This window comes from Taudactylus pleione, unplaced genomic scaffold (assembly GCF_031769625.1).
Source record: "Taudactylus pleione unplaced genomic scaffold, aTauple2 ptg000006l, whole genome shotgun sequence".
NCBI lineage: Eukaryota > Metazoa > Chordata > Amphibia > Anura > Myobatrachidae > Taudactylus > Taudactylus pleione.
The window spans coordinates 2,679,310-2,706,677 of NW_028284409.1; the positions used below are offsets into that span (position 1 = coordinate 2,679,310).

General features: G+C 40.0%; 1 protein-coding gene across 7 annotated transcripts in view; it reads left to right on the top strand.

Moving 5' to 3' along the window:
* The window catches only part of PTPRK (protein tyrosine phosphatase receptor type K), a 437,401-nt gene that overhangs the window by 132,103 nt on the left and 277,930 nt on the right, over window positions 1–27,368 (top strand). For all 7 annotated transcript variants that reach the window (XM_088452079.1, XM_088452101.1, XM_088452086.1 and 4 more), the window contains exons 4-5: window positions 24,855–24,936; window positions 26,166–26,281. In XM_088452079.1, the coding sequence (XP_088308205.1) occupies window positions 24,855–24,936; window positions 26,166–26,281 (198 nt within the window). The remainder of the gene's footprint in view (window positions 1–24,854; window positions 24,937–26,165; window positions 26,282–27,368) is intronic.

Sequence of the window (27,368 nt, forward strand, 5' to 3'; positions counted from 1 at the left end):
CGTGGCACAAGTCGCACCACCCTAGTTACAGCCCTGGTAACCAGCACTATGTCAACAGCAACACTCTAACCAAATCTCTAAAAGAACAACTTTACTCCGACTGCCGAAAAAAACTCCTGCATTAAACCAAGTTACAGTTTTGCAACAACCTTGTTTAAGGGTTCTATGAACTCTAAAAATTATCATTATTCATTTATTTATCCATGTATTGTTGGATTTTGCTTTACACTTCATATGACCTCATTATTTAAAGTTTTTTTATGACAACCATGGTTAAAAATGTTTTTACCAGCATATTGTTTTATGATAATCGGTAACCTCTTTTTTTTTAACCTTGAAATGAACATAATAAATTAATTTTAATTTATCATAACGATCACTATATATATTCTATATATAGGATTTGCACCTTTAAAAACCTAGATTTTATTTCTTACAATTAGTTAACTGTTTGGTGGCTGTGAAAGAGTCACACAAGTCTAAGGCTACAACTCAGCTACGCACAAAACAAAAACATACTAAGCACTATGAAACACTCCAGAGTAGTGCATAAACCAATTCCAAGATCCTGAGTTGTAATATTTCTCTGTTTGTATGGAGGAGGTTGTTCCACTGACCCTTTTTATATTGTCCTATGGGACTACAAATGTGTTGTAATCTGCATATATTTGTTATGCTGATGGATGCCTTTTCTGACTGTCTTAGGCAATAAAAAGATTTAAAAATAAAAATAAATTCTGGAGAATAGAACTTGTTCTACATTTGCAGAGAAATATACAGATATATAAATACACACACAGGTGGTTCAATAAGTAAGGTAACAAGACTGTTCGTGTGTAATGGTCTCTGTCATTCTAATTTCCCGCCAGGCCAGAGCAGGTAGACCAATGCTTCCCCCCCTCATGGTCATTAAATTATGCCTGATATCAGTCATACTGTCCCAGCATCAAGTTGTAAGATGTCGGGGCTGACGGAAACCTGGTCAAACATTGAGGTGCATGGCGTGAACATATTTCTGCGTCTAAAAGGCACAGCAGCAGCTGAAATTCATTGACAACTTGTGGAGGTGTACGGTGATAACGTCATGTCATAGAAACAGGTTTGGGTTTGGTGCACTGCTCTTGATAATGCCAGGCCACACTCAGCCAACCTCACGTGTGACTTGTTACGGCCCTACCATTGGGAGGTACTGGACTATTTTCCCTACAGCCCGGACCTTGCACCAAGTGACTTCCATCTTTTCATGAAGCAACTGGGTGGAAGGCTTTTTGCAACTGAGAATGAAGTTCAGTAAACTATCATTTCCTGGCTTCAGACGCTTGGCACTGATTTCTTCTATCCTGGGATAGATGCTTGGTGTACTGTTGGAACAATTGCTTAGACAAGTATGTGGAAAAATAATCTGTACCAAGCCATACTATTGATTATACGTACATGTATGAGTTGAACAATGTATGCAATGAGTGGTCTTGTTACCTTAATTTAATGAACCACCCTTGTGCATATGTGTTTGTATGTGTGTGTGTGTATATATGTATATGTATGTGTGTGTGTGTATGTGTATATATATATATATATATATATATATATATATATATATATATATAAAAATAAGGTTGTAACACCTCACTCTTCTTTCTGGTCAATATTCAATGTAGAGCCTATTGTAGAGACATATTTACAACATAGGGCATCTAAAAGTGATTTCTTTTAAAACAGACCAATCGTAGTCAGCATGATACAATGCGTATGCATGTTTATGTGGATTCTGTATAGTGTAGAAAATATCGCTAGTGGCAACACTGGCATACCCAAATGCATAACTTTCTCCACCTGTGGTCATGTACTAACCACCTATTCACCTGCCTTAATCATTCTATTCATCTCCTCTAACACTACCCCCCCCCCCCAAGAATCCTTTCCTTTCCTTATTCTGACTCATTCCTCAAACTCATGTATCCTATTCCCCATCCAATTGTTAGAATTCTCCTCATCTTGCTCCTTCACCATTTTTCTGGGCCATAATCTCAACTTCATCATAATCCTACAAATGATCCCTCAGCTGCCATTGCCCACTTTTAACCTGCCACCCTGTCATTATCATTAACCCCATCCTCTTATTATTAGATACTCTACATTCACTTCAGCTAGGTACACATTTCTGCAATCATACTTCAGATCTGACTCTTACAGTTACACTTACGATTGAAAGTCTAGAGGAACATGCAGACTCATTTGTACACTCTATTACAAACTAGCATGCAATCTGTGATACTCATCTCTTGAAACCATCTGCTGAAAAGGTGACTGCAGGAGCAGCAGCTGCAGTATCGGACAGAACAGTCGGTAGTGCATATACACTTCCAGGTTTGTCTGACATTTGTACCGTGGTGTCTGAATATTAGACCGTCCATAAAACCAGATCTTCGGATGTGTCCCGTTCTAAAGATATCTCGCGAATGGGTCGGGAATTGGAAGATCTGTCAGATGATTGTATAGATGTTCCTGTCTTTAGTGTGGAACTGATCATACATTATTCCCAGGGACTTAAAAAGTGCCGACCATCTCTGAAGTGGTTGGCACTCATTGCACTGAACCTTCTCCATCAAATGTCCTGATGAACAGAGAGGGCATGCTTCCCTGAGGTCAAGCACTATGGCTTAATTTATAGTAACTCGCAAGGGAAGATCTATCAACCTTCGAGAGAGAACGTGTAGAAGTTGCCCAAAGCAACCAATCGGCTTCCAATACCCCTTTCACACATATAGCAAAAATATGTTTTTTTTTTTCCATGAATGCGCAATGTCTATGGTTTTTGATATACATGAAAATAAATAACCAAGGTCAATGTCCTGGGTCCACGACCCTGCTCTGTACCAGGGCCAGACTGAGGCCCAGGAAACTTCCCGGGTCTTATGTCTGAAAGGGGTGTAACTGTCATTTTACTGACTCTGCTAGATAAATGATAGCTAGAAGCTATTTGGTTGCTATGGGCAACAACTCCACTTTATCTCTATCAAGGTTTGATACATCCTTTACTCAAAGTTTGTTTGTTAATTCACTGTAGAACAATTAGCACTGTCACAAATTGTATAGCGCTGAAAGATTTCAGAATAAACACTTTTTCTATTTATTTATTTTTTTTAGTACAATTTCTTTGCAATTTGTAAGACATTTTTCCCTGTTCTCAATGCCTCATTTAAATAACAAACGGTGCTCTTTTTCGGGTAATTGTGATGGCACTATTAGTCAAACAGGTAAATGTAACTGGCTAAATTCTTTTCAGTTCCCAGTAAATTCTTCTTTTAATAGCTGTGTAGGGGACTGGATGTTATGAAGGTGATTGGTTTTAAAGAAGCTAATTAAAGGAATTTGTTTGAACCTGTTGGACTGAGCTGCACTGCTATTGTTTTTTTCCAGCACGATGTTAGGTGCTTGGAAGATGAAAAATCATTTAAAAAACCAAAATGGATGTTATGTTGCATACATAGAAAAAAATAAAATGAACATTCTATAAACATTTGTTTCTTTGTAGGGAGGCATAAATATCTGACAGAACTGCAGTAAAGAAGTCAAGTTCATGTGGTTGTTCTACAAAACAAGTAAAAGCAGGCACCTCGGTATTTTTTTTTTTTTTTTAGGGCATTGCAAGTCTGATCTTCAGACGTAAACTTGTTATGTTACAGCCGTCTTCAGGCTTTGTACTGGCTTCATATAAAGCAGGGTTTTGAGGATTGTGTAAAACACAATTGGCCCTCCGTCCAGCGCTTTCAGTTGCCAAATATTTAGCTATACTATTAATTCTGTTCATAATTATTGTTTCTTTGTTTCTTCACCAAAATTTATTTGTGATTTTAAGAAGTTATGAGGAAGTAGTGTTCCCCTTTATATGTATTGTCACCCTCACCAGGGTGCATTGTCCCTACTTAATTACTATTGGTCTGATTCTAAGTCCCATGCAAGTTCAAATGTAGCCGCATCTTGCGATTTGTAGCAAACTGCACAACATTTGCAACTTAAGGTGCATACAGACGGGATGATCGATAACGATATAGTTGTTCTATCTCCCGGGTGTGCTGGACGATAGATATCTATCGCCCAGCGCACCACCAACTCACCAACCACTATAGCGATCAACGATCGCTGGTCCCTAGAGTAACCTGGTCGATATCGACCAGGTTGGCCTGCATGGCCGATATCGATAATACGTGCCCACGCTTTGCAGGTCGTTGGGCACCGAAAAATGCATGATATGAACAATAAGGATATGATATCGTTCATATCGTCCATATTAATTGTACCGTGTGTACGCACCAATAGAGCAGCTATGAATGATTCTCAGCCATGCACTTTTTTATTTTATTTTAATGAATGTCTTATAGAACTTATGCGGTAGAGTCTAGTTTCAAACTTTTTTGGTTCTGTAATTAGGACAGGATTCTTTACTACTCAGAAATCTTATGACGTTGAGGGTATATAATAGAACTTTATTATAGAAAAAACACTTGGGGCTAGAGTTACTAAGCATTGGCTTTTGTAAGCCGCTAATTCTTGCCAGTCTTGACCCAGACATTTAAATTTGCAATCACATTAAATGGAAAACAATCCATGTTTTGCATTTAATATTGCCTGTTTAAATTTCAATGTCAAAACAGCCGCTTAGTACATCCAGCTCTCATGGACTTGATTGTGAAATATTAATGCAAATTCAAATATATCTACAGTGCATCCGGAAACTATTCACAACGCTTCACTTTTTCCACATTTTGTTATGTTACAGCCTTATTCTAAAATGGAATAAATTCATTTTTGTCCTCAAAATTCTTCACACAATACCCCATAATGACAACCTGTAAAAAGTTTTTTTGCAAATTTAATTAAAAAAAAAAAAAAAACACTTGTACATAAGTATTCACAATTTTTGCTCAATACTTTGTTGATGCACCTTTGGCAGCAATTACAGCCTCAAGTCTTTTTGAATGTGAAGCCACAAGCTTGGCACACATATCTTTGGGCAGTTTCACCCATTCCTCTTTGCAGCACCTCTCAAGCTCCATCAGGTTGGATGGGAAACGTCGGTGCACAGTCATTTTCAGATTTCTCCAGAGATGTTCAATCGGATTCAAGTCTGGGCTCTGGCTGGGCCACTCAAGGACATTCACAGAGTTGTCCTGAAGCCACTTGATATCTTGGCTGTGTGCTTAGGGTCGTTGTCCTGCTGAAAGCTGAACCGTAGCCCCAGTCTGAGGTCAAGAGCGCTCTGGAGCAGGTTTTCATCCAGGATTTCTCTGTACATTGCTACATTCATCTTTCCCTCCATCCTGATTAGTCTCACAGTTCCTGCTGCTGAAAAACATCTTCACAGCATGATGCTGCCACCACCATTCTTCACTGTAGGTATGGTATTGGTTTGGTGATGAGCGGTGCCTGGTTTCCTCCAAACATAACACCAGGCATTCACGCCAAAGAGTTCAATCTTGTTGTGCATTTTGGCAAACTCCAGGCGGGCTGCCATGTGCTTTTTACTAAGGGAGTGGCTTCCTTCTGGCCATTCTACCATAGAGTCCTGATTGGTGGATTACTGCAGAGATGGTTGTCCTTCTGGAAGGTTCTCCTCTCTCCACAGAGGAAAGCTGTAGCTCTGACAGAGTGACCATCGTGTTCTTGGTCACTTCCCTGACTAGGGCCCTTCTCCCATGATCGCTCACTTTAGACAGCCGGCCAACTCTAGGAAGAGTCCTGGTGGTTCTGAACTTCTTCCATTTACGGATGATGGAGGCCACTGTGCTCATTGGGTCCTTCAAAGAAGCAGATTTTTTTCTGTAACATTCCCTAGATTTGTGCCTCGAGACAATCCTGTCTCGGAGGTCTACAGACAATTCCTTGGACTTCATGCTTGGTTTGTGCTCTGACATGCACTGTCAAGTGTGGGACCTTATATAGACAGGTGTCTGCCTTTCAAAATCATGTCCAATCAACTGAATTTACACAGGTGGATTCCAATTAAGCTGTAGGAACATCTCAAGGATGATCAGTGGAAACAGGATGCACCTGAGCTCAATTTTGAGCTTCATGGCAAAGGCTGTGAATACCTATATACATGTGATTTCTTTGTGTGTTTTTTTTTTTTTTTAATTAAATTAGGAAAAATCTCAAAAAAACTTTACACGTTGTCATTATGGGGTCTTGTGTGTAGAGTTTTGAGGACAAAAATGAATTTATTCCATTTTGGAATAAGGCTGTAACATAACAAAATGTGGAAAAAGTGAAGCTTTGTGAATACTTTCCGGGTGCACTGTATGTGCTCGTGTTTTTCTCTAAACCCTGCTTATATTCCACTTTCAATCAGATTATGTTTACATGGTTTATCTTGATTTTGTACCTGTATCCCTAACTTCGAAAATAACATGATATTGCAAGTCAGGAGTGTTAATGCCTTTTACTTTAGCGCATGATGCTTAGGGTCACTCTTGGAGTAATAAATCTATTTTAGACAGTGATGAAAGGGAAAGACGCTTCTGAAGGTAAAGACATCCTACAGTATCTATTAAAAGCATGCCCCTCTTGTAAATGTTACCTTTTCGTCCATTGTAATAGTAAGTTGTGTTAATGCAATGTCAGAGAGGGTCTTTTGGTCCTTTGCTGTTGCTTTGTGCAGCTTTGCAAACTCTGTGGGAATTCATAACGGCATGGAGAGGATGAGCCTAGGAGCTCTGTTTGATTTGGAGCAGAAGTCAAACGTTAAGCCTCCTGGAGACAAAGCAATGCTTTGTAAAGTGGGGCTATTTCTGCTGTCAGTAAAATGAGGCAAGTCTGCATTTCAGGGTGTGTTCTAGTATGTAGAACTTGCCTATAGACATAATTGTAAAATGCAGCTTCTGCTCTATTCTGTTAGGACAACTTTACATTTATATATTAATAAGTATTAGCCACTTAACTTTTTAAGTTTAATATTTCTTTTTCCAAAAAACGATCAAATTGTCGTGTTTTTTTTTTTTTTTTTTTTTTGCACGATTGAATTAGGTCAAGAACCTCCTATTTAAAACTTATCCAACATGATTAAAAAAAAAATAAATAATAAAAAAAAAATAAAAAAAAAAAAAAAAATAAAAAAAAATAAATAAATATATATATATATATATATATATATACACACTCGTGCAGTATAATAGTATGGCCTTGGTACAGATTATTTTTCTACATAGTTGCCATACTTGTCTAAGCATTTGTTCCAACGGTACATCACGGCATCTATCCCAGCTTAAAAGAAATCCGTGTCAAGCGCCTGAAAGCCGGGTCAACACTGCTTGATGAACTTCACCGTTGGTAGCGAATCGCCTTTCACCCAGCTGCTTCTTCAGTGGTCCAATCAGATGGAAATTACTCGGTACTGGTCAGGGATGTAGGAAGGATGGTTCAGTATTTCCCAGTGGTAGCACCATAACTCACGCTTGTGGTTGACTGAGTGTGGCCTGGCGTTATCATACGGCGTCAGTCAAAGACCTATCGCACCGGCTTTGCTGCACAGCTGATGGTAGATATAAATGCGCCCTAACGTCCACTCTAATTGCACCGTAACCCTAAATGAAGCCTAACCCTAAAAGCAGCCTAACCTTAACCTCTGCCTAATCCTAACTACAGCCTAACCATAAGCCAATACTCACTACAGTCTAACCTTTACAGCAGCCTAATCCTAACCCTACCCTAACTACAGCCTAACCATAACTGCAGTCTAATCATAACCCACCCTATTCCTAACTTCAGCCTAACAATGACAGCTTAATTCTAACCCTAACCGCAGCCTAATCCTAACATTACTATAACTAAAGCCTCACTTTAACCGCAGCTTAATCCTAACGCTAACTACATGTTTGTGAATATTTGGTATACCTTTGCACTCACACTTATAATGAATTTGTTTAATAAATGAGCTGTTGAAACAAAATCTTAGTTTTAATATTCTATTTTAATGTTACTATAGAATTTAACATACAGAATAGAAGCGCTTATGGACACAAACACTCCGATTTAACCCTAACTGCAGCCTAATTCTAACCCTACCCTAACTGTAGCCCAACTCTAACTACAGCCTAACCCTATCTGCAACCTAACCCTAACCGCAGCCAATTCCTAACCCCACTCTAACTACAGGATAACCCTAACTGCAGGCTAACCCGAACCACATACTAACCCTACCGTAACTGGCAGCATAACCTCCGCCTAATCCTAACCCTAAATTCATGAGTTGATATTCTGGCTGTCAACATTCACAATGACGACAATATATCAATGTTGTCATTGTGAATGTTGACATTATGAACATGTTGGCATCCTGAATGTTGACATTATGGTTTTGACATTCTAAATGTCAACATGATGACTGCATAACCACCACCACTCTTCATTTCTAATATAAAGGGCTTCATTTATCAATGAGTGACATTCTTGTTATCACTAGTTACTAATCTAAAATTGTGCTCCAACTAATCAGCTCTTATGTTTTTGAAAATGACGAGTAAAGAGCTGATTGTTCGGAGCACAACTAAGATTAGAAAGGAGTGTCAACAAGAACATGACTCATAGCGTTACTACATGTAATTAATCAATTATAAGTGCAAACATGTACAGTAAGTGACTTACCTTCAATGTGAAGGAGCAGGATTCACTGATTCTGTAGCTCCCACTCAGGATGAGGCTCTGTCTGTGCCTGTAATGTCAGAATGGCTCTTGGCTCATCTCTCTTTCAGGGTTCATTTTCTGCTGGGGTTGAACCAGAGTGGGGGAGGGAGGGATTGGGGTGCCATGGATGGGGCGGTCTGTAGCTGTGGGGAGGGAAACTGTGTGGGGGAGGGGGTGCTGCGAGTGGGAAAGAGCAGAAGAGGGGAGCCTGAGAGGGGGTGCTGCTGATGGGTGGGTTTGGATTTGTGAGTGCGAAAAAGCAAGCAGAAGAGGGGGGATGCCAGGGAAGGAGTGGGTTGGCTCTGTGATGAGCGAGCAGAAGAAAAAAACCTGTGTGGTGAAAGGGGAGGTCGGGATGTGCTGTGGATGGGGGGAGGGGTTGCATCTGTGAGGGGGAGAAAGCAGAGCTATGGGCCCCTTACAGGTGCCGGCGGGCTGCCAGTGCCTGTCAGAATAATTTGTGACACACTATTTGGGGCAGAGCCACATAATGGCATTCGGCCCCACAGTTCGGTCCGCCCCCCGGGAAATTCCCTTTTTCTGCAGACTCCAGGTTCCCATGTCTTAATTAGTCTCCCTACCAATAATTGTGACATACTGGTTGTTAGTTCAAGCTACAGACTGTTATGAAAGGAAGTTTTAATTATGGTCACCGTGTGTGTATACATACACACACACACACACTTGCCCTTGTGTACATTGAAGATCTGATGTTTACTCTGGTACTCTAACCTTTCCCATAAACGTTGTAGTTGAAGGAGCATTCACAAGTTTGCTATGAGTTTATTAAAATAATATGAAAAAAAAAATAAAAAATAAATATATATATATATATAAAAAAGTCAGGTGCATAAATATTGGGACATTGACAGAATTTTCATATTTTGGCCTCTATTCACTACCACAATGGCTTTGAAATGAAACAAACAAGATGTGCTTGAAATGCAGATTTTCAGATTTCATTTGAGGGTAATTACATCCAAATCAGGTGAACGGTGTAGGTATTACAACTGTTTCTATATGTGCCTCCCACTTTTTAAGGGGTCAAAAGTAATGGGACTATCAACTCAAAAGCCATTTCATGGACAGGTGTGGGCTATTCCCTCGTTATTTCATTATCAATTAAGCAGGTAAAAGGTCTGGAGTTGATTCTAGGTGTGACATTTGCATTTGGAATCAGTTGCTGTCAACTCTCAATATGAGATTCAAAGAGTTGTCACTATCAGTGAAGCAAGCCATCATTAGGCTGAAAAATCAAAACTATCCCATCAGAGAGAGAGCAAAAACATTAGGTGTGGCCAAGTCAACTGTTTGGAACATTCTTAAAAAGAAAGAACGCACCGGAGAGCTCAGCAACACCAAAAGACCCAGAAAACAACGGAAAACAACTGTGCTGGATGACAAAAGAATTATTTCCCTGGTGAAGAAAAACCCCTTCACAACCGCTGGCCAAATCAAGAACACTCTCCAGGAGGTAGATGTATATGTGTCAAAGTCAACAATCAAGAGAAGACTTCACAAGAGTGAATATAGAGGGTTCACCACAAGATGTAAACCATTGGTGAGCCACAAAAACAGGAAGACCAGATCAGAGTTTGCCAAGCATCTAAAAAAGCCATTACAGTTCTGGAACAACATCCTATGGACAGATGAGACAAAGATCAACTTGTACCAGAGTGATGGGAAGAGAAGAGTATGGAGAAGGAAAGGAACTGCTCATGATCCAAAACATACCACCTCATCAGTGAAGCATGGTGGTGGTAGTGGCATGGCGTGGGCATGTATGGCTGCCAATGGACCTGGTTCCCTTGTATTTATTGATTATGGGACTGCTGACAAAAGCAGCAGAATGAATTCTGAAGTGATTCGGGCAAAATTATATGCTCATATTCAGTCAAATGCTTCAGAACTCATTGGACAGCGCTTCACAGTTCAGATGGACAATGCCCCAAAGCATACTGCAAAAGCAACCAAAGCGTTTTTTAAGGTTAAAAGTGGAATGTTATGCAATGGCCAAGTCAATCCCCTGACCTGACTCCGATTTGAGCATGCATTTCACTTGATGAATACAAAACTGAAGGGAAAATGCCCCAAGAACAAGCAGGAACTGAAGACATTTGCAGTAGAGACCTTGCAGAGCATCACCAGGGATGAAACCCAGCATCTGGTGATGTCTATGCGTTCCAGACTTCAGGCTGTAATTGCCTGCAAAGGATTTGTAACAAAGTATTAAAAAGTGAAAGTTAGATTTAGGGTTTAGTTTGTCCCATTACTTTTGGCCCCTTAAAAAGTGGGAGGCACATATAGAAACCGTTGTAATTCCTACACCGTTCACCTGATTTGGATGTAATTACCCTCAAATTAAATCTGAAAGTCTGCAGTTAAAGCACATCTTGTTTGTTTCATTTCAAAGCCATTGTGGTGGTGAATAGAGGCCAAAATATGAAAATTCTGTCAATGTCCCAATATTTATACACCTGACTGTATGTGTGTGTGTGTATATATATATATATATATATATATATATATATATATATATATATATATAATGTCCATCATGGCATAGAGACCTGCCAACAGGCACAATTTTCAGTGCTCAAAAGGGGTTTCCAGGGGGGTAAGAAAGGCGATGTGGTCAGTGCGATGCCCAGTCACCACAATGTTCTGTGATTGTACAGGTGTGCCCACAACTATAGACCATGTGACACGCAGTGCCACCTGCTGTGTCCAACTCGCCTTTGGCATCTGGCAGCAGTTTACAGGAAAATGTCACAGCATTACAACGTCTCATCCCCGAAAGAGTGCATGAAAAGAAGCCAGTGTTCTTTCTCACCAAGGATACTAACTAATCTGGTTCTGGGTGTTTCCTCACTTGGAAAGGGTAATAGTATGTGTAGAATCTGATACATAGCTGAATTTTGCACTCTATAGTGCTTTGAGTTGACAGCTTACACACTGTATTCAACACTACCCATGCTAAATTGCAATTCAGATCCCACCTGGTTAAAATCCATCAGGGGTGTTAAAGATTTTTATGACGAAAGTGTAAACCAATCATCTACAGTATCGGGAACAATGTTGATGTTTCCACATCAATCATCTTCATGCTTCATATATATTTTTTATTATCTTGAAAGCCGTTGTCTAAAAAATAAAAATCTTAGGGTTAGCAGTCTTCTGGGTGTACAATTATTAGCTGCTACCACCATTTGTTAGTGTACCTTACTGTAATGTGGGTTTTTTTCATTTAATAACTGTTTTCTTCATAAATGTTACCTTGTCAGTGTAACAGACTTTCACTTACGCATTTCCATCAAACAAGTCTCACTTTACATGTATAACAGTACTAAACCTTTTAAATAATAGAGATCGATGCTATATTTTGTCTGTCAGGAAATATGCTATCGATGCTATATTTTGTCTGTACAGCACTGATGCCTACTTGAGACGCCGGAGAAGTAAGCATTAAAATATGGGTGTGTGGTGTGAGCCCGTGTGCACCGCACACCCTTCACATATTATAGATACGCCCCTGTATTAGAAGTACATTTCTGCAATGTGTGCATAGTGCCTGGACTTAAGCCCCTTTGGTGCTGCGCCATGAACATTAACAATTCCAGTGCTGCAATGCTACTTTTTAAACATAACATGGTGTTAAAGTTTCACATACCTAAACATAGGATTAGGCACCACCCCAGCGTTTGGGATGCAGGCACTCAGAATACAGGTGTCAGAATTGATTGCCGGCATTCTGATGGTTAGGTTGCAAGGGGGAGGGTTGAGCTGCACATGGTAGGGGTAGGGTAAGGCTACGCTTGGAAGGGTTGGGCTGCTGCTGGTGGGGATTAGGGTTAGGCTTACTTTCAGGTGTCAGGATTCTGACTGTCGGGATGCCGCTATTGGTATTTTGATTGCCAGCATCTTGCCTGCCATGATCATGTACACAACCCCTAAACATAGTTTGCATAACAATAGCTATATATTCAGTCCACATTAGGTGCAAATTAGCAACATCTCCCTTGATGGCGATGAAAGATTTTAACTGTTCGATTCAGTGGTGGCCATATTAGTCAAGTACTTCGGGCCACATGTTCTATGACTGTGCGTCCACTTTTTTTTGTTGCATAAAGCTGTGGGGATTTTAGCCTACAAATAAAAGGTGGCGATACTGTGATCTTTGTCTTGTGAACAGAAAATAAATTACTCAGAAGATATTTTTTTCCAGTCTGCTAACAAGCTCTAGATCAAAACGATTTGGGCTACAGTCCTAATAAACGTGGCATTTTGCATTTCTCATTAGGTGTGAGAAGGACATTTGTTATATATTATAAAGGGAATGTAACCTTCATTTGTTCTTTGACATTTAGCCATATTTTCTTTTACCATTTATACAACATTGATGTATTATTTCTCTATGGTGTTTTTTTTTCTCAAGCTGGCCAAGCGCATAGCAATTTGCCACAAATAGCAGCTTTTGTGGCCACTTAAAGGTAGTTAATTTAAATTATCTGTAAAGGATTTATAAAATGGAAATCGGGACTAGTGACATATGTAATCCCCGTGTATGTCTCTAAATTGTAATCTCTCATGAGCAGTGCCATATCTACCTTTTGTCTTGTGCATCAAACTCCCCTGTACTACTCTACTCTTTATATGTGACTGTATTGTGTGTGATTTGTAACTCTGTATGACTCTGCAGTGTGTTCGGCCTTACAAATAAGCAATGATAATACTTATGATCTGACAGTGAGTATGAACGCTATGCGACATGATCTTTTCGTTTTCGTCACTCACATTAGCTATAGATCCTATCACTTTGTGCCCAGACAGAGTAGTAGGATCACAAAGTGCACGATTTCAGGGTGGTATGTATCATACCGAAATTGGTCGCTGCATTTTTTCCAGCAGTACAAATTCAGCATTCTGAAATTGTATTGCTCCCATAGTGAATGCATAGCAATGAATCAAAGTATTCAGATAAACAAGCTTATTTACAACTGGTGGACCACCATTACATAAACTTTTTATATATTTTTATAAATTGATAGGTGTAACAGTATAATAGTACAGTAATGTCTGCAGTTGCTAGTATTGCATAAAATATAGGTTAATTTATGATTATTGGAAACAGATATGTTAACGTATCAAAGCGTTTAATGGAGACATGTTAGATGTTGACAACCATTGTTGTAAAAAGTGCCAGGAACTGGAATAATAATAGAAGCGAATGAACAATGTAAATGTACAAGAAATCTATATGTGACAGTGAGTGAGGTTAGGCGAGTAGGAACAAATTATACACTGCTACAAGGAGGAAGGATGGATGATGGAAAACTCAGATGTTTATTGAATGAGAGTGGGATAAGCTGCATGCATTGGATCCAGTTGCAGTCTTCTATAATGTTATGTATTTTCAGTAAGTGGGTGTAAACACAATAATACTATAACAGGATTCAGTGATTCCGGAGTGACAGTGTTACAAATATCGACAATCATCGAAGAGCACCGTAAGGAATAAGTTCCACACATTTCCATAGTGTTGCATCTACATTTTGTCTTTAATGTAGGGAACTTCAACATTTTGGCCACATATATAGGACAATATATGTAAAGCAAAAAAAATAAAAATAATATATATATTTATCTCTCAATATACCGAACACCCATAACATTAAATTATCTGGCAGGTGAAGTGAGTAACATTGATTATCCCATAACAATGGCACTAATGTCGCAGCGAGTGGGATATATTGGGTAGCAAGTGAACAGTTTTTGAAGTTGATGTGTTGGGAGCAGGAGAAGTGGGCAAGCGTAAGGATCTGAGCAACTTTTACAAGGGCCAAATTGTGTTTAGTAGACTACTGGATCAGAGCAGCAGGTCTTGTGCAGTGTTCCCGGTATGCAGTGGTTAGTAGCTACCAAATGTGGTCAACCGGTGAACTGACTACTGGGTCATGGGTGCCCAAAGCTCATTCGTGCGCATGGGGAGTGAAGGCTAGCCCATATGGTCCTATCCCACAGAAGAGCTACTGACGCACAAATTGTTGATAAAGTTAATGCTGGCAGAGTGCCCATGCTGACCCATGTCCATGCCAAAAGCAGCTAGAATGGGCACGTGAGTTTCAGAACTGGACCATGGATCAATGAGAGAAGCTGGTCTGGTCTGATGAATCACATCTACTTTTACATCGTGTGGATGGCTGGGTGCGTGTGCATTGTTTACCTGGGGAAGAGTTGGCACCAGGATGCACTATGGGAAGATGCTCTGGACAATGTTTTGCTGGGAAACATGGCGTTCTTGTGACACATACCACTTACCTATACATTGTTGCAGACAAAGTACACCAATTCATGGCAACGGTATTCCCTGGTGGCAATGGCCTTTTTCTGCAGGATAATGCAAAAAATGTCAAGGAATGGTTTGAGAAACATGATTTGGCCTCCAAATTCCCCAGATCTCAGTCCAATCGAGCATCTGTGGGATGTGCAGAAAAAAACTAGTCTGAGCCATGGAGGCCCCACCTCACAATTTATGACTTAAAGGATCTCCTGCTAACGTCTTTGTGCCAGATACCGCAGGACACATTAGGAGTTTTGTGGAATCCATGCCTTGATGGGTCAGAGCTGTTTTGGTTCAAATGCACCCTGTACCAACCCATCCCCTGAGTGCTCAACGTCCTGATGATGCCCCTAAGGAGGTGGCCAGCAGCACCAGTAACTGCAACTCTGCCTGGAGCATCCTGAGGACACTCCGACATGCTGTACAAGGCTGCAAGGTGCCTATCTGGAGCGTCTAATGAATGCTGGGGATCTTGCAACTCTTTTGGCAGTCTTTAGCATGGGTTGTAGGTAGAGATGTGCACATATGCCCATGTTTTTATTTGTATCATGTATAAAAATTGCTAAAATAACTTAATTTGGTCCTGTTTTTGTTCCTTTAGTTTTAATAATATCAATAACATTAATTTCCAGTCAGTTTGACCACCTCACAGATCATGGAATCACTAGGGACACACTTAAATGCAATCAAAAACACGCAAGATCCGGTTTGTAAATGCGAAATGCAAGAAGACTGGGACTCTATTCGACTTTGAACCCCTAAGTTCGGGTGTGTTGGGTTTCCAGGGAAACCGAACAGCTCATCTCTAGGTATAGTTAGTAATACTAGCATGTTTTCTTCTGATCTGCAATAGGCTGAAGAGATCAAAAGAATAAAGACATCATCTGAGGAGAAGGCTGGTGCGTTCTACCCTGCTGCTTCTTGCCATGGGAGGTTAGGGAAACATCCACGAGTCTCAGACTGGGATTGTGTTGTTTAGCTGTGATACTATGACCTTTTCCTTATTCTCCGTCCATCACTAATATTAAGAAGCAGCACTCCATGTGACGAATCTATAGGGGTATTAGAATCATTGATGACTGTCATTATTACTCTCATTCAGTGTTATAGGGACCCATAACCATTTACACCCTAGGCAGCACTAAGCTTCATCTAATGGTAGCACCATTCTTTTCTGATGTTTGAATGGTTGTGTGTGGTTGAGATGTTGGAAACTAGCCCTACAGTAGTAAAATTATTACTGAAGCCTAAAATATCTCTATTGTTGTTGGTTAATTAATTAAGAGTGATCATTTTAATGAAGAATGTATACTGTAATTGAGTTCAGAGCAAGAAAAACTCAAATTCCAGAATTTACTTTGTAATAAGTTTCTTAAAAGCAGAAAATAAAAACATGTATTGTATTGTGTGCTTTGCGTGCTAGCTTCCAGAGCTTGTCTGATTTTATTAGTGTTTCCTTGTTGTCTGCTATAAACCAACCTTTATATGGGTTTTAACTAAGGTTGCATAATGGAGAGCTCTAGATAAAATGTTGTGGAAGATGGTATATACCGTTCCTACTAATTTGAATAAAAATAATCTTCTATTCCAGGGACCTGGAAAACATGCACTGCTAGGGGTAGAGTTACTATGCCACAGTTTTTCAAAGCAGCATATGATTGGTGGCTTTGGCCGATGGATTTCAAAAGCCCTTTGGACGATAGGTCATAGCCATTTTGAAATCCATCACCGTAAGCAGCCGATCGGCAGCATTTGATAAACTGTGGCATGCTCTGCTGTAGGAGGCACGCTATAACATGGACATACGTCCTAGGCAGTTACAGAATTCAGCACATATTGAAAGCTCAAAAGGAAGAAAAGAAAGTATTCTTATAGCAGGGCACACATTTGTAACAATGGTAATGCGAGCCCATGAGGAAGGTGCAAGTCAGCACTGAAATGCCCGTCGAGCATTACCTCTGCTTTAAGATAAGCTACTCTACTCTCCATACTTGATCATATGTGTATTTGTAAACTTTTTTTTTTTGTACAGCTTTTTTTTAATTTTGAAAAACTGTGGCATAGTAAAGCTATCCCTAACAGTACATGTTTTCCATGCCTCCTCACAAGTGAGTAATTAGAACCATCTGTGGATATTTGCGTCAGAAATGCACACCTGAGCTCTAGCAAAGAGATATGAAAAACATATACTGTTAAGGACTACATATACAAGAGCCGCAATTCTCCATTCTGCCCACGCCGACCTGATCGACAACCACAACCGCCGATTCGTGGACATCAATGATTGGCAATCCATCTGCGTATTGGGAAATTCAAAATGTTAAACATTCTGACCCTTTTCGGGTTGGGATCTATGAATTGGGATTTTCAACATGTAGCTTGTAGAGCTGGGGGCGGGACCACACCTCGGGCAGTAAGCTGCACAGAAAGAGAGCTAAGAGAGACATGCCTCTGAGTATGGGGGCATGCCTTGAGCACATATGGACACCTTGGATGTGTCATGTGACCAAGAAGTGCACTGCCATGTTTAGAGATCGTAGCTCAGTCAGCATCAGCAAGAGAAGACACAGCGATGCAGGTAGGAAAATCAATAGACACCGAAGCTTAGTGTAGTGAGAGGAGAGTTACAGTGAGTAGGGGGTTAGACAGGCTCTCGGTATTCAGACCTATCTCCATGTGTGCCTCCTCAGCCATTGACCTCACCACGCATCACTGAGTTTGTTAAACGTTTGATGCATGTCAGTGACAGTCTATTCGATACGAACAAATATATATGACCAAATCCAATAATAATCTAGTCATAATGGGTAATTTTTCAGACTGAATTGAAGTGGGCATACTGTAATGTGTCAGTCCTACAACTTCCCTACATTGTGCATACACTAAATTGTTATCTCTGTCAGATTTAACAATGACTGCAATTGGTTTGGAAACTGTGCCTCATTTCAAATAAAAGAAAACAGTGTGCTTATACGAAAAGCCTTTTAAGGGCACATCTGTCTTTATGCATTACCAAATTGTACTAAGTTCCTTCTACAGCATTTTATGTATATAGTTATAGATCTATGGATTTTTGGACCTGTTGAATTATTTCTAAAGGTGTTAAAATAACTTTGGTTAAATTTATAATGTGTAAATTGCATGCTGGTACTAGAATGTTTGTGTTGGTGAAATAATTAACATTTGTGAATTTGATTTTGGAGTTGCTGTATAATAATTGACCAGAGGTCACTGAGGAATTACATTGAGCATGCCTGGGCTGCTGTTATAAACAAGTCTGCATTTTCCACATCCTAGGTTAATGCAGTGTTAAATGTATTAATGGTAAGAAAAATTAATTACAGGGAAGGCGGTTTATGTAATGTAGCGATTCTGCTGGATTTGATCCTTGCTACTTCTAAATCAAATAATCTATTGTCTAGAGTAGCAAAATGCTATAGAGAAAGTTGAAGTATATATTGTAAAAAAGTGTGGTCTTCGCAACTTAATTGCAAAGACATATATTGAAATTACACAAATCATGGTATATAGTGGTTTGTGAGATATAGGTATAACTTGTTTAACTTGTCCTCATGAACACTCCTGAATAAACATGTGCATTAAGCAAATTTCAGAATAGAAAAATGCAAGTTTGTAGATTTACATAGAAATTTGTTTTTTCTTAAACACTATAGAGTACATGTACTTTAACACCTGGATATAAATGAGCTAGGTGAAACGAAGAAATTCATTTTGACTATAATGCAGTTTTCAAGTGTGCGCACAAACTGCCTTCCATACTTACTGATGTGAATGAGACCCTGCAGTTTTTACTGTATTTTTAACAGCTCCACAGTTATATAACCGTATTAATTTCTGCAGACACACCCTGATTATTTTGTATATATTAGTACAGGCAGGGATGTAGCCTATAACCATTCCGCCCGGAGCATGTATGTGCTACTATGCCCCCATCCCCCCAAATGTGTCAGGTAGCATGTAGGGGCTAATTAAAGGGAAATAAAAATAAACATTAGGGCAAGTATCATACTGGGACATGGAGGGCTAGATATATTATATCCAACCCACTAAAGTAATTTCACCAATAAAAAATAAGCCACTATTTCCTATTATGCCACACAGTAGTGCCCTTTATTCACTATACGCCACACGGTAGTGTATTTTATTCATGTTATGCCACAAATTAGTGCCCATTAATTTGCGTTATGCCACAGTTTTGGCTATTTGTTCACATTATACTACACAGTAGTCCTCACAGTTAATATTATGTCAAAGTAATGTCCAGAGTTCACATTATGCCACAGTAGTGCCCCTTATTCACATTATGCCTAACAATAGTGCCCTTTATTTACATTATGCCACAGTAGTGCCCCTTATACACATGCCATAGAAGTGCCCCTTATTGGCATTTGGCATCAGAGCAGTCGGGCATGACCTCACCAGACTCACCGCTCAGACTTTTCCCAGTCACAAATGCTGCGACCCAGCCTCTCAGCGTCAGCACCCGGCTCAGGCCTCCCCTCAGCAGCAGGGATACGGCTGCTCCTCCTGGCCGGCTGACGTCAGGGCCAGGGTGGTAGGTGGGACTCACCTCAGAAGTGAAAAAGAGGAGAAGCTTAGGGTGATGGTGGGAGGGCACTGCCTCCTCCTCCCTCTTTGTTATTGCCCGTGGTTCTACCCTTCCTCCCTTCTGTTCAGTCCCACAGCTGGATTAAGGGTCCTACGCAAAATACTGCCTTTGGGCTCCTTATTAATGTATATATAAATACAGACAGTGTGCAAATGTCTCACACAGCTCTTCCCACTCACTAAGATCTTCCCCCCCTCTCACACATATCTCCTCCTCTCAAACACACAACGATCCCCCCTCATTCAGACCCTGCTGCAGCTCTTTCCCTTACACAGCTCACCTCCCATTACACAGTTCTTCCCCCTCACTCAGATCTTCGGCGCTCTGGCCTGAGCAGGCACCTGGAGCATGTGCTGCACTGGAACCACCCTCGCTACTCCCCTGAGTACAGGTATACTTGGTAAACCTCATTATCCATTGACTGCAATGGAACAAGCACTGTTGTGGCCAAATTTAGATGAAAACCTTTGTTTATTATTCAGTTTTATGTAACTGTATACATTGGTAAACTAGGAATGTCTTACTATTCAACAAAAGCCTAATTTTTTAAAAAAAGAATTCAACTTAATGTTTTACCTGAATTAGATAATTACCTATTACACTTATTGTTATAGAATGGTCTTATTTATAATTGCATTCCCTTTAAAAAGCTGGGACATTTTGATAGAGCAATACATGCTGTGCGCATAGATGTTTATAAGAGGTGCGCCATAAGGCAGTTTCAGACTAAAGCACATATTGATGGCTCAGAAGAAAGAGAAGAAATTATCTTCGTTTGGCACACACTTGTAACAGAGGTAATGCCTGACAGCCATTTCTGTGCTTGCTTCCCAGCTGCTGCTGACTAGTGCTTGGTAGAATCACCTCTTGCTGTAATAACTTTAAGTCTGTTGGGGTAAGTTTGTATCAGGTTTGCACACTACCAATCAGTCAAGATACATGTATTTTCATATTCACACATGAAAATATTGGTGTATGCTAGCACCAGGTTAGAACCCATTGTGGTTCCCTCCAGATGCATACAATATGCATCACTATATTTAAAATGGCTTTATTTCAACACCAATCGAGTCACTAAATTGATAAATTTAATAAGGGGACCGTTGTGGTGGTCTCGAGTGTCTAACAGCTTCCAGGTCAGAATCATGAGATATTTCAGTATTAAATGCATTAGTGTACTTAATAACTAAATAAGATTGTTCAGGAAAATCACCCAAAAGCTTAATTTTTTTTAATAAAGTCTCCCTTTTCACAAAGATAGCTGGGGATATTGGAGACCACATCTTGTAAAAAGCTATCAACAAAGACCGCCAGAGATTTGAAGTCAAAGGGTGGTCACACTCATGTAGCCATCAGTGTGCTGAAGAGCGGTGCCCATTTTCTTGTAAAACAAATTGCCTTTTTCTTCTCCCCAGCGCTTCCTCTATGGTGGATGCAGAGTGACACCCAGCCTGGCTTCAGTGAAATTGCTAGACTTCTCATATGTGTAGTTGTACAGCTTTGTCTAGGAGTTCCCATTACAGTCGGTAACCCATACTTGATGACTTTTTATGTCTTGTCCAGGTGCGGGGCAAGGCTCTTCATTTCATTAACCCCTGCACATCAATGGGAAGGGAGGAGGGCTAAAATTATGCAATTCTTAGAGTTACATCATATTGAACATGCCTCCTCACTACGGACCTGTGACTTTTGATATTCACTAGGAAATGAGCAGGATGTGGGAGATTCACCTACTCTTCCAAGGGTCAGCAGATAAATATGCAGTAACCTGCTATTACTGACCACTCTTACTGGTGCCACAGTGAGATCTGGAGCGCTGAGAAAACACTGCTTGGGCAACCTGCGGTGTAAAAAGATCTCTTTATTTAATATACATTTTAAATGCATATATAGTGCACAGTAATGTGTCCGCATACATCTATCCTCCGTTCGCTACAAGTCACATTACACATGAGCGCCGTGCAACTCTGTAGTGCTGAGCGACCTTTACTCTTAAAATGCGTCTTAGTTGCAAATGCTAAGTTAGTGTCAGTGGCTGTGACACTGTAACATAGCGCTTTGCTTGCAGGTATAACCGCAATCGCTCACAGAATATAGACATGCGCATATCATTTTAATCAGCATAAGCTGATTGTGCATCATATTCACATCACTTTGTGAATAAGACACATGTTAAGGAAAAATCGCATGAAAAGGCGCTCTGCTACAGAGTCACGCCATGGCATGGTGTTTAACACGGAAGGAGGCTGTGGACATAAATGTACATTGAATTTAAACATTGGAAAATGAATTTAACTCTCGATGTTTCCATTTCTTACATTGAGAACACCGCACTGATAGTCCATTAAGTCCTCATCATTTTCTCAACACTTGCGGGGTGTGAGGGGAACCAGCCAAACTTATGAAGTATTCAAATCATAAAGCTTTTTTGTCTCTAATAACCTCTCATAACCTCTGACATTGTACATTTTTCTGTCCTAATGCAAATACTTGTACTAATAGGTCTAGAGGATTTTTTGAGCTTTGTGACAGATGAAGCTTGGTCTGATTACTAAAATCCTCTCACTCTTGGGCTTTGGGACTAGCCTAGACCGGAGTCCCTATGCAGGAAGGGCAGATGTTGAAGTAAAAGTTGCTATAGTTTGAATACTTGATGATTTCTAGCAGATTGAGCAATCTACTGATTTATTTAATAACCTAAGACCTATTCATAAAAGGTTGTTCCCTTTTCTTTTCCAGTAAGTTTACATTTAGCATCTCTTTCTGTGTAATACTAATTAGGTTGTAAATGGAGATGACACATCTATACAAATATCTAATACTTCATTGAATACATACAAATATGTTGTCCTCTGTGACCACACAGCATACAATGAGTAATAGAAGTGTTTATACAGTATATAACATTCTCACATGAGAAGGGGTACTGCCTGCTAAAATACTAGCACAGGAAAGGAAACTATTTTCACAACAGAGCAGATGTTGGAATTATAACCTGTCTTTTGAGTGCTGTTGAATTTATTGTGTAAGCGACTGACCCTCTATTCATGTTTCATGGTCCAATGCCGCTCTCATAGAGAAGCCTCCTCTTGAACTGTCTGAAGCAAGTGAAGGCTATATATTGCTCAGTTTGCTGGAAGCATTTCACTGAGCTGTCGTCCCAGTCCATCTGTGTCTGCAAAAACATTATTTGCCAGGATTGTAGGATATCTGCTAGAAGCAGTTTTAAAAGTGGAAGGAAAGAGCCAGATTGCCCTGTGAAAATAACACAATAGGAAACCAATTCTATTTCCAAAGTGTTTTAAGATTGAATAAAGAAGTATTAAACAGTAATACTAATTTCTTTTACCAATTTTGTAGGGGTCTATTTTTTTTACAATTTATCCGTTGCTTTATCTAGTTTACATTCGTAGACTCAGAGCTGGCACTATCATTGGTCGAATGTTACCTAGAACTCTAATAGTTAAGGGGTGGGTGCACAGCACAAGTGAGGTGGGCAATGCTCATAACATATTTTGGTAAATAGTTAAAAATTCACATTCAGCAGAGAAATGAGCCTGTAGCTGTAACCTTTGAACAGTGTCATGCTCCTCTTCAGGGATTACAACAATGTTTGCTCTGGTGGCAGCTACAAAAAATCTATGGCCTGGGTGAATTGTGTTAATAAAATCTAAAGCAGAGGTCCCAAACTCTGCCATTGCAGTCCAGGTTTTAAGGATATCCATGATTGAGCACGTGTGACATAATTAGTACCTTAGTCAGTTTGATTTAACCATCTGGATTCATGCATCAATATCCTTAAAACCCATAATGGCGGAGTTTGGGAAACTCTTATAAAGCAGCAGAGAGGATGCGTGCAAGCTTTTTGTAGTATGTGCTGAGAAAACATCAGTGCTTGTTAAGTTTGGTATTTTTGTAGTGCAAGGTAACCTTATGCATACTTGAATATTTGAAAGTCCACTCCAGTTTTACCCTAGACCACTATTTCCCAACCTCTGTCCTCAAGGCACACTAACAGTCCAGGTTTTAAGGGTAGTCAAATTTGAGCACAAGTGACTTCTTAGTACCTCAGTTATTTTGATTCAACCATCTGTGCTCTGATACCCTTAAAACTTGGACTGTTGTGCTCTGAGGACCAAGGTTGGGATTCGCTGCCCTAGACGGTTTGTTACTGCTGTTAAAAGCCCTTCCTCCAGGACTTAAGCAGCATATACACACTTGGTGATTAGGAAAGACAGTACTATTACGACATCATAATCATTCCTGATCCCCTGTAGTGCCTACACTAAACGATTAGCTGTTCAGTGTAGGCACCCTCCCTCATCCCTGATCATGGCCATTCTGTCATTATCGGCAGCTTGGTGTGCATGTTCAGGCGACGATAGATGTTGAAAACAACCAGCGGGATGCATCGCTGGTCGTTTCAGACATAGTGCGCGATTTGTGCATGATTAATGAGCGATTGACTGATTACGATGTCGTAATCGTTCAATTGCTCATTAATATATCGCTTAGTGTGTACGCTGCTTAAGTGTGTCCAAAGTTGACTACAACTTGGCATTATAGTAAGTGCAATGATTTCTATGCACATCCATTTTGCCATTTTCCACCATAATGTTTATATTCACTATTCAGTAGCCACCTCTTAATACTGTAGAAATATCTATAATAAAGAATATCGTCATTGGAATATACAGTCGCAACATATACTTTTTGAACATGAGATGAGCTTGGAATCTTGAAATAATTTAAAATACTTTGTTACTCAGTAAAACTAGACATTTAAAACATAACTGAGCTGACAAATATGCTAAATTTTCAGTGTCTTAAATCTGTTTTCAAGTCTCTCTTTCTGGGACAGTTTATATGTTGTATTGTTAATGAGTGAAGATCCCATGTCCTGACAGTGTAATGTCCTGTGATTTCGCTGAATTAGCCTCACTGAACAAATCCAATATCTTGTTAGATTATACTTGTGTAATATATGGCATTTCAGTCCTTTTCCCCATGTTATGAGAAAATCCTTCTTGACCTTCCAAAATCGCTAGCAATATTTAAAATTTTCTTTACTTTTCGACTCTGTTATTACAGAGCATGTTGGCTTTCCTGAAAGCTACTTGACATTAAATGGATGCCTTCTAATGCAGTAAGATTGCTGTTGATTGAAGTGTTCTTAAATATCTTTATTTCCATGTCTTTTGGCAGGTAATCTTTGAAGCGGAGTCCTCAGGTGGGAGGGGTGGATACATCGCCATAGATGACATACAAGTTTTGAGCTACCCTTGTGGTAAGGATGATATTTTGGGTTTTCTGTGTTTATTATTTAAATAAAAGAAAAAAACAAAGGTCTTGAGTGCAGCTGTGTATTATTTACATTGCCACTTCTTTGAGACAATGCTTTGGAAACAACAGTGGTTAAAATCTCTTTTGTTTGTTGTTCCATGTGGAAAATGATGTGCTTGCTACATTAATTACTGTCTAATCTCAACTGTGAAAGAAGACCTTAGTAAATGAGTGCTAATCCTTAATTAAAAGAATAAATGCATTATTTGTGGGTCTTAATTGGTTAGTTTCAGTTGAGGCTGCACTGCTAGACACCTTAATGAAGATATAACATGTGCTCTTCTTTAATATGGCCCTTGGGATTCTTTATCCTTATCATTCCAAATGCATTCATATTTCAGGGTTACATTTCAATGCTACAGGTATTTCCAGTGAATCTTTGAACCTGCTCAGCTAGAAAAGTGGCAGGGGTGCCAATTGAAATGCTAAATATTGTATTTATTAATAAATTTATTATGAAAATGAACTTATGTTATAGTTAAGTCCAGAACTGAATGCTACATATATGCTATCCTGTGATATTATAAACCATGTGTGATACATACCCCTGAGGTTCTCTGGCATCTGACAAATAATCTTCCAGTTATGAAGGCAGTCGTGTTCATATATGCAGCTCAACAGACCATCCTGTTGACCAGATTCATAGAGATACTCCTTGTGGGGAAAAAACCCAAACAAACAAACACATTATGTAAAACAGCTGTGACATGGGTACATTGTCTGCTCACAAGGATGATCATTAGGTTCAGCAATAGGACTGTTTTGTAAGTGCTTCTGTTTTTTTTTTCATTTACTTGTAATCCTAAAAGACTTTGAAAACACCATTTTAATGACAGATGTCTGCGGGCTTGTTAGTGGAGCAAAGGCTTCGGTATAAGTGATGCACATCCAATATTAAAAAATGGAAATTTTTTAGGCTGCCATATGTTATTTACCCTTAAAGCCAATGATGATTTTCATTGTTATTTATTTGATCTCTTCTTTAGTGAGTGTCCATATTCATGTTGCATTCAGCACCAGCTCTGTATAGAAGGGATTAGAATATATTTCCTTGTTTCTAGACCTCTTTCACCAAAACTGTGGCATTCACAGTGCAAAGGAAGCATCTACCATGAAAGCTGCATTCTCTACAATGTATGTCAAACATCACAACTATTTATATTTTCTATACAGATAAATCTCCTCACTTCTTGAGACTGGGAGATGTTGAGGTGAATGCTGGTCAGAACGCCACGTTCCAGTGTATTGCCACTGGCAGAGACGCAGTGAAAAACAAGTTGTGGCTTCAGGTAAGTGTCTCAGGTTTTGTATATTTCCTTCCTACATACTGTCCAGTAATTAGCCATTATTTATGGATCAGCAACTAATTCAAACTTGTTCCCAACCACACATCCCCTTACCCCACTCCACTACAAAGCGCTTCCTAACCAACCAACTTCCTACAACTAATTCAAACTTGTATTTTAATTATACCTCTCAACAGTACAAATTTGGAAATCAGACCATTGTATGCTGGATCATATCTCTAAATGGGAAGCAATCGGGAAGCCGAATGCCTATATACCGGCAGCCGGCTTCCCGACTGTCTTATCCCGGGAAGGGTGAAATGCCAGACGTCTAGATGTAGACGCCCGCATTTCCCCGACGCCGGGAGACCGGCGCCTGGCATCACGATCGCCGCGGGGGGGAGGGTTAGGTTTAGGGGTCCGGGGGGACTTAGGGTTAGGCACCCCCCTGGGAGGGTTAGGCTAGGGGGAGGGTTAGGGTTAGGCACCCCCCCGGGGGACTTAGGTTTAGGTAGCGGGGAAGGGGGTGGTTAGGGTTAGGCGCTTAGAGGGGGGATTAGGGTTAGGCACTTAGAGGGGGGATTAGGGTTAGGCACTTGGGGGGGAAGTTAGGGTTAGGCACCCCTAAGGAGGGTTAGGTTAGTCTATACTTACCTATCCACGATCGGGATTTCCAGCGCTGTCGGGCTTCCGCTGCTTCGCACTCTGTTCCTGTCGGGCTTCCGCTGACGGGAATCGAACCGTCGGCCATGCGGCCGGCGGTATTTCATACCCATTCCCTCTAAATTATGAGGCTTTGCCAGTAAAATCAAAATTGGAATGTTCCTTTTGGTGCAGGTTCTATCAATTAAGTGGTCGGCTTTAAGTTTATTAATAAAATCATTGAAAATGTAGACGAATGATTCAGGTGCCATAGTAGTGAAAAGGCAAGAAATCAACTTCTCTAAGGCACATTGAGGAAGAATTGCACAAGCATGTTAGGCATTTCACGGGTACACTGCACGCTTCTTCAGTCTTGTTTATGTTCATAAACAATTTTTGAGCTGCACACAGAGGACGTAATACCGCCGCTCTGCTCGCAAAATGCTTT